This window comes from Ursus americanus, chromosome 17 (genome assembly GCF_024610735.1).
Source record: "Ursus americanus isolate L20-20 chromosome 17, mUrsAme1.1.p, whole genome shotgun sequence".
In the NCBI taxonomy this organism is placed as follows: Eukaryota; Metazoa; Chordata; class Mammalia; order Carnivora; family Ursidae; genus Ursus; species Ursus americanus.
In genome coordinates this window covers 16,781,567-16,789,872 of record NC_142143.1, presented here as the reverse complement: position 1 = coordinate 16,789,872, position 8,306 = coordinate 16,781,567, and the positions used below count along the sequence as shown (strand labels likewise).

The 8,306-nt window shown below is 44.1% G+C and overlaps 1 protein-coding gene across 1 annotated transcript; it reads left to right on the top strand.

Moving 5' to 3' along the window:
* Positions 1-1,502: 1,502 nt before the first annotated feature.
* On the top strand, positions 1,503-7,117 carry NOPCHAP1 (NOP protein chaperone 1). The gene is made up of 4 exons (XM_045779963.2): positions 1,503-1,686; positions 3,366-3,452; positions 4,929-5,065; positions 6,765-7,117. The coding sequence occupies exons 1-4, from the start codon at positions 1,572-1,574 to the stop codon at positions 6,981-6,983; spliced, it is 558 nt and encodes a 185-aa protein (XP_045635919.1). The 5' UTR covers positions 1,503-1,571; the 3' UTR covers positions 6,984-7,117.
* Positions 7,118-8,306: the final 1,189 nt, after the last annotated feature.

Below are 8,306 nucleotides of genomic sequence, written 5' to 3'. Positions count from 1 at the left end.
CTCTTTTTAGTTTTTTTTTTAGTTGCTCTACTATTTATAATATACATCTTTAACTTCTTACTATTTTAAAATCCTATTAAAATAGTTCACATAAAATATAAGATCCTTACAACGGATTTACTACCTCTACTATCTGTGCTAGTCTTCTTCTTCTTTTTTTTTTAAAGATTTTATTTATTTATGTGACAGCCAGCCAGCGAGAGAGAGAACACAGCAGGGGAGTGGGAGAGGAAGAAGCAGGCTCCCAGTGGAGGAGCCCAATGCGGGACTCGATCCCAGAACGCTTGGATCACGCCCTGAGCCGAAGGCAGACACTTAACGACTGTGCTACCCAGGCGCCCCTGTGCTATTCTTCTTCTTTTTTTTTTTTAATAATGATTTTTTATTATATTATGTTAGTCACCATACAGTACATCCCTGTGCTATTCTTCTTATATGTATTTTACTGCTACATTTGTTATAAATCCTATAACATTTTAAAAAATCTAAACAATCAATTATTTTTAAAAGATTAAAAGTGAGAAAAACTGTTTCCATTTATTTTCATGTTTTACAAAACTGCTTTTCTGGTTAACAACATCATTTCTAGGAGGGGGACTAAATCCTACCGGTGCATCTCCTACTCTATCTTGGCTAGATATGAATGTCTGAATTTCTAAGTTATTGTTACAGATAGCTGCGTTAGTTTTGTACCTGTGGGTGCTTCTGATCTAGTCGACAATTCACAACAGAGATTTGAGGACATTTCTAAAGGCTACACTCCTGCTGTACAGGGGTGATCCATCAATCAATGAAACAATTCACAACTATTCATTTGTTCAACTTTTCTCTGTTCATTCATTAGTTAAACACGGATTAATCATTAACGATGTGGCTGACTCCAAGTGAGGCACTGGCGGTATAAGGGGAAAAAAGGTGCTGTCCTTTCCCTGAAGGATCTCCAGACAGAGTAGGTTTTAAATAGAAAGAGAGTTAAATCAGCTTTTAAAATGCATTAATCAGTGTCTTCCTCCTCAGTGCTTACTGTCATTTCTCCCATAATTCTTTGTGCCCTACGTTTTATAACTTGGTTGTAATATAATGGTAAGTCGTTATTATGATAACAATAAGGGAGGGTTGCTCAATGAACACAGTTTCAGCTTTGCAAGATGAAAAAATTCTAGAGCTCTGATACATAATGTAAATAGAGTCAACACTTCCGAACTGTACCCTTAAAAATGGTTAAGATGGTAGATTTTATGTTGTGGTTTTTTTTTTTACCACAACCTAAAAATAAAAAAATTTAAAAATGAGGAGGAAGGCAGCCCCAGGATGCGCTGTTGTCCGGACTGTTTACCTAAAATTGAGTTTTGCCAGCTCTTTCATCCAGTGACGGGACCTTCGGAGTCCCAACCTTCCTTTTCCCACCGGATTCCCGCCTCGGGGATCCGCCAGGTGTCGCCGTGGCCTTGGCCGCCCTCGCCCCGCCCACCACCAAGTTTCGTCCAATCGCGGCCCTGGCCCCGCCCCCGACTGAACCTCTTTCCTGCATCCGGGCCTGGGTGGGCTGGCTCTCAAGCCTAGCGAGGGGCATGGAGATCCGCGGCGAACCCCAGTCCGGCGCGAGCTGTTCGTCGTCCCCCCGGGACGGCTCGGCGGTCTCGGTGTCCAAGGAGCTGCTGACAGCCGGGAGCGGCGGCCGCGGAGGTGACGGGCGGGTGGCGGCGGCGTGGGGTGTGCACGTGCCGCAGGGGGCGTGTGGCCGGGGCAGCGGCGGGGGCCGGCCGGCGGCTCCCTTTCCAGGCCCCGCACCCCCGAGGGGACGCCCAGGGTTGCCCGCGGGGCTTCTGAGTTACTGCTACTGCAGGGGTGTGGTTCGGGGGCCTCGCGGCAGGCACCCGGCCGCGGGCCCCGGGATGGTGGTTGTATTCCGTAAGATAGTGGGCGCCCACACCGCAGAGTGCAGCAGCAGGACACCCACAGCAGCAGGGTGGGACCTGGGGAGGGTCTTAGGTCGGCTCTCCGGTCCCGGCAGCGGGCTGGTGGGGGGAGCAGGTGACTATTATGGATTCACCTCCCCACCCCCACCCCTCCATGCTCACAGAACCACCCGTTAGTGCCTTGCCTCTCTCTTGTAGAGGGGCACTTGGGTCTAGGAAATCCACATAGGATTTCAGACACCATAGTAGAGAGTTGAAAAGCGTGGATTCGAATCCCAACTCCACGACTGATTAGCTGTGGAACAACAGCACAGTTGTTTACATTCTCAACGCTCCAGTTTTCACATTTGGAAAATGGAGGTAGTAGTACCTGTTGATTTTTTTTTTTTTTTGAGGAGAAGGAGAATGCGCATAAGGTCTTTGGTCATATTCTCAGGGAGTATTAGCTTGAAGACGTTCTGTGAGAACCCAGAGCATCCCAAAGGGTTATAATAATACCCAACGCTTGTGTAGTGCTTACTGTGACCTTGGATTTAATTAACGCATTTAATCCTCACAAAAACCCTGTGCAGAAGGTTCTGTTATCTATATTTCATAAGTGAGGAAACTGAGTCACAGTGTATCATACAAATAAGTAACTTGCTGAAGATCATGTGGCTGAAAAGTGACAAAATTGGGATTCGAACACAATCAGTCTGAGTGGATTCTTTATGCTAATCCATTTGTTAGACCTAAAGCAGTAATCAAAGAATAATTGTTGAGCTCTGCTTTGGGGGGTGAATAGGGTTTTTGTACTTGAGTGAAGAGGTTTTCCAGAAGTTGGAAACAGGGTGATCAAAGCCTTGAGTTTTGAAATACAAGTCCTGTCCTCCGAGCTCTGGTGGGCTGAGGAGTTTGTTGATTTGAGGAGTAGTGAGTGATGGGGCTGAAAAGGTGCATGGGTGTGGGGGTGGTGGACAGACAAAAGTTTTCCAAAGGGCTCATTTGTCCAGGTTGGACCTCTTTAATTAAGGTCCACTAACAAGGCAGGTGTGCTTTCTAAACAAACGAGTGCTCCAAGAGGTTAAGTACTTTGCCTGATATATTGCAGCTAGTAACCATTTCTGGCTTCACTTAACCCTCATTGTACCCTTTGCGGCTTCCTCTGTCTCTTCGTTGCAGAAACTCATTTGTCACTGATGGATTTCTGGTCCATAAAAGGGTGCAGGTTAGTTTGCACTTATTCCTCAGCATCGGTGACTCCTACAGATGTATCAGACAGGCCGAAGGAAGGGGAGGTGGGGGTGCGGAAAGAAGTAAAATATTGTCATGGAACTTGGGGAGCCTCTTTTTCTAAAAATGTCTTGGGGAATGTGGACTGTTCAAGACCTGAGAGCGGTCATGGAAAGTTTGCTGACCGGCCCCCGTTTCTTTGTTATAGTAAATGAAGCGTGTGTGTGCTTTCAGGTATATGGGACAGGTTACTCATCGACCCCAAGCGTAACTGCAGAAAAAATTCCACTCTTCAAACAGTTCGGATAGAGAGGAGTCCCTGTAAGTATCTTTCCCTCTCTTTCTCTACTCCCCTTCTGTCTCAAGAACCTCCTCGGATGTTAAATTTTGCCCAACTAAGCAGTAGAGATCCACAGAGTAGAGATCCAGTCTGGCCGGAGCGGTTCATTGTCCCCCCAGGACAGCTCAGGGGCCTCAGTGTCTTAGGAGCTGCTGACAGTGTTTTCCATCTGTGGAGTTCCGTCTGAGTCTTTTTTATGTCTTTCATTTCTTTCCTCATTGTGATCGCCGTTGTGTGGGGCTTGGTATTCTAGGACCTCGTTTCATCCTTCCAGCAGTCCTATTTTACAACGAACGGCCATTTCTTGACCTGCACCACCTTTCTTTTTTCTTCTTCTGTACTCTGGGCAGTTCAGTCATGTACTGTGTGGCTGTACCAGTGACTTAACAAGTCTTGAGAGCTCATCATGTGCACAGTTTCGTGCTGGGCCTCTTTTGAGAGCTAAAGAAATTAGACATACCTTGTTTATTGATTCCCCTGTACTTAGCATAGTAGAGGTATCACTCCTGTTTTTACAGATGGGTAAATTGAGGTTTTGAATGATTAAATTAAATTTATTATTTAGGACACGTGTGGTTGCAAAAAACTAAAATCCAGCTCCGATTGCCTTAAGCCAAAAAATAAATTATGCTGGCCGATTTTCTCGAGGGGGGAAAAGCCCAGTGATTTCAGGTACATCTGCATCCAGGTGCTTGGTGTCCTAGGGGTCTGCTGCTCTGTATCGCTTAGCTCGGCTTCCCTTGGTGTTGGTAAATCTTGAGCAGGCTCTTCCTCACGTGTGGCAGGTTGGCCAGTCATTTACTCACTCAGAAGGAAGGGATCTCTTTCTCACAGTTCAAGCCAGAGTCCCAGGGTCCTGTCTTATTGGCCTGACTAGATCGCAGTGTCACTGAATATGCCACTGAACCAGATCATGTTGACCAAGGCACAAGAGTGACTGAGTGACTGAGTGACAGAGCTTAAAAGGAAAGTCAGGGTTATGTTACCAGCAGCAAGGGAACAGATACTGGGCAGGTAAAAACAAGCACTACTTAGTTAACTTGCCCAAGGTAATTCAGGGAGTAAGAGGTGGAACTGGGGTTCTGTTAATAACCTTGTCAGCCTGACCCCAAAGCCTCAGAGCCTGATACCTCTAACTATAGAGTCATACATTCTCCTCATTCAGTTACTATTGGTTGAATGCCAGCTATCTAGGAATGTACAGTTCTGGGGATATATGAAAACACAAATAAACATTGAGAAATATTCACTAACTTGTGTAGTCCTGCTTTAAGGATTCAGAAGAGAATGGAGGTTTCTTAAAATGGAAGAAATCTGAAAGATTTTTTTATTATAACTTTTGTTGCTCTTGTTACTGTTGAATTAAGGAGTGTTTTACAATAAATTCTGGATTTTGAAAGTTGAAGTTTGGCCAAAGACTAACATAAATATTGCTAAACTGTATTTTCTCTCCTTAGTATTGGACCAAGTACAGACCTTTCTGCCCCAGATGGCTCAGGCGAATGAAAAGCTAAGAAAAGAAATGGCAGCCGCACCACCTGGTCGTTTCAATATTGAAGATATTGATGGGGCTCTTGGAAAAGTTATACAAATGGTAATGATGCTTTGTTTTTATTTCATAAAATAAAATTACCAGTTTGCCTCATCATCCATAAAGTAGAGGAGTTTTCTGTTGAAATTCAAGTGATATTTTCCTTCTTGCAGAGTCAGCTCACATTTCCAGTACTGCGTGGGAACTTGGTCGTTTTATGATTAGGGATCTTACAGATCAGTAAGTTTTCCTGAGTGGAGTTTAGGAATTCAGCAGTAGAGAAGAGGAGGGCTTTTTCAAGTCAAATACTACGTTTGTTATCTTGAAGCATTAATTTACTATGTGTCCCAAGTGGATTGTTTTTTCCTAAAAGAAGGCCTGAAAGAAGTAATCATAACCTGATTCATTATAAATATAAAAATAAATGATGCATTTAACAGACTGATAATCTAAGTTCCATGGGAAATCTTCTCCCTGTGTCCTCACATCTTCTGTCTACACCGGCGTTCCCTTTATAACACGTCTGGACAGAGCTGACACCGTTGTTAATGGTAACATCTCATTCATTGGCGGCTCTGGTCAGCTCTACCTCCAGAATATGTTCCAGATCCAGCCACTCTGCACGATGTCCCCTGCTGCCACCCCTTAGTCCACATCATCGCGGTCTCCCCTGTGGACTCTTGCAGTGATTTCTCAACAGGTTCCCCTGCTTCTGCCTTTTCTTTCCTAGAATCTGTCTTTACACTGTGTGTGGCCCACGTTCCCATCACATTTCTGATGAATTCGGAGTCCTTTGAGGGCCCGTGTGATCCGGCCTCCAGCTCTCCATCTGACTTACCTCCCACCGCGCCCCCTCTTTCCTGCACTCCCATTCAGTGTCCCTGCTCCAGATTTCTTCTCTCTTTGTACAGGGCTCTTCTAAGATTTCTGCATCCTCACTCCTTCCATCTCTCATCAGTTGTCACCCCAACAAGCGGCCTTCCCCGATGGCTCTATGAGAAGCTTATCCTATCCTGCTTTGCTTTTCTTCATTTTCACGGCCCTACACTGTCCCTTACGTGTAGTTGTCCACTGTCTGTCTTTCCCAACTAGGACAGAGGTGAGCAAGAATTTTGTGTTTGGGGCCAGCTAGTAAATACTTTAGGCTTTTGGACCGTCCTGTCTCTGTTGTGACTGCTCATTTCTGCCGTTTCAGCATGAAAGCTGCTGTAGACGATATGTATGAATAGGCAGGTTTTATCAACTTATTTATGGACACTGAAATTTGAATATCATATAATTTTCATGTTTCATGAAATACTATCCTTTTGTTTTGGTTTGGTTTTTTCTACCATTTAAAAAAACATCCTTAGCTCACGAGCTAAACAAAAACAGGTGGCGGACTGGGTTTGGCCTGCAAGCTCTAATTGGCCAATCCCTCTCAAAAACAGAAGTTCCAGAAAGGCAAAGATTTTGTTGCTGTTCTCGTGGCATCTCTCGGACCTCGCGTGGGGCCTGGCTTGGGTTAGCATCTGTTGAGATTTGTTGGACGTGCTCAGGGTATACAGAATCGGGTCGTGGGGGACTTTTTATACTTGTATACCTGTAAGTCATGCCGGACTCTGGCAACTGACAGGGAAGAAGTGCCCTATTGTACTGAAAACATTTCCTGTCCCATATGCTTCCATTTCTGTGCTTAGTGTTGTTGGTTCTTCCCAAGGTTGTTATCACAACTTTCTAGGAACTGCCCTGAAATCAATTTCTCGCCTGGTGCTTTTGGCAGGACGTGGCCTTGTTTGAGATGAATCAAGCCGATTCCAAAGAAGAGGACAGTTCAGAAGAGAGTTCGCAAGACAGCTCGGAGGACAGCTCAGAATCTGAGGGGGAGGACGACAGCACCTCTTCTGAAGTCACCATAGATAACATTAAGCTTCCTCATTCGCAAGATGGAAAAGGCAAGATCGAGGTTTTGGACAGTCCTGCCAGTAAAAAAAAGAAATAGTAAAATAAATGATCTCAGAAACAGGTGATACATGCCTGCTAATTCTGCGGAAAAAAGGACATGGCTTGCTGGTTATTTTGCATTTCAGGTATCTGTGGTGCTTTTATGTATTATCAGATGTATTTTGTTTCTCAGAGAAACAAAAGCTCCTGTTAAAGAGGTTCGAAGGTCTCATTTGGAGACCTTGTAAGAGCAGACTCTCTGATCTCACGCTAAAGAGATTTCACTTAGAAAGCTTAACTTTATGTATGGTGACAGTGAAGTTGTTGGCCTTTTCTTTCTTCAGCATAGACTTCAGAAATAGCAAACTTATTTTAAAGCAAAAATACAGATTGTTTGCTTTAAAGTTATTCTCGTGAATAAAACAATCTGAGTTATTGAAGGTCATTATAAAGTCAAGTTTATTTGTTAGCATCACAGTGGGTTCAATGGGGGAGAATTTTTTTTAAGAGACAGAAATTTTTTACAAAGAAAAGAATTGCTTATATTCAGCTGCCCTCGGGCATATCTACTTTCATTAAAAAAAAAAAAAAGTCCTTTCCAGTTCGAGCTGGAACTCTGGCGCTCTGTGGTTTCATCACTGCTGGGGACTCTGCAGCCACTCTGCACGGAGAATTTACTGGTTGGAAAAATTCATGTTTTTTTTGTCTTTGTTTTGCGGATTTTTTGTTTCAGCTATGAAAACTATTCTACACGGTTGCCCACAGTTTAAAACCTATCAAATGTAGAAAATAAGGGACATCACAGACAAAATAGGGCGTGGTCCAAAAAAAGTGTAACCACTGGTTTTTCCCTTTCAAAGGTCAAAATGATCCCAGGCTGGAGTCGTCTTTTGCCTCATTCTTGACCTTATTAAATTTGTTTCAGATCTCATCTGCCAAGGGACTGGCTTTGCTCAGGATATAGGCCTGAGAATTGAAACGATCATCGCCAAGTGGGTTGAGCTGATGCAGTTTGTCCCCTCATGTTTTAGAGCTCTCTTTTAACTCTTTTTTCCCACTCCTCACGTTAGCTCAAGACATCTTGTAAATACTCTGAAGGTAATTCTCAAGGTTCTTTCTGGTATTTCCCATTGCAAATTGGAACCAGCTCTTCTGGGCTGTGCCTCATGAAATGTACGAAGAATCGAACAGATCTGGAAATGAGACTCCTCAGCTGCAAAGGTTACTGTGCTGTATTTAGTAGCACCAAACATAACTGTGGTGAATTATTGGTGGAAATAGTTAAAGATCGCCTCCTGCCAGCTAATATCTTTTGCTGCATTGGGGGAAGAGTTACATTGGTCTGGTTCATGACTTAGCATGGCGGATGGTGCCGAGTGGG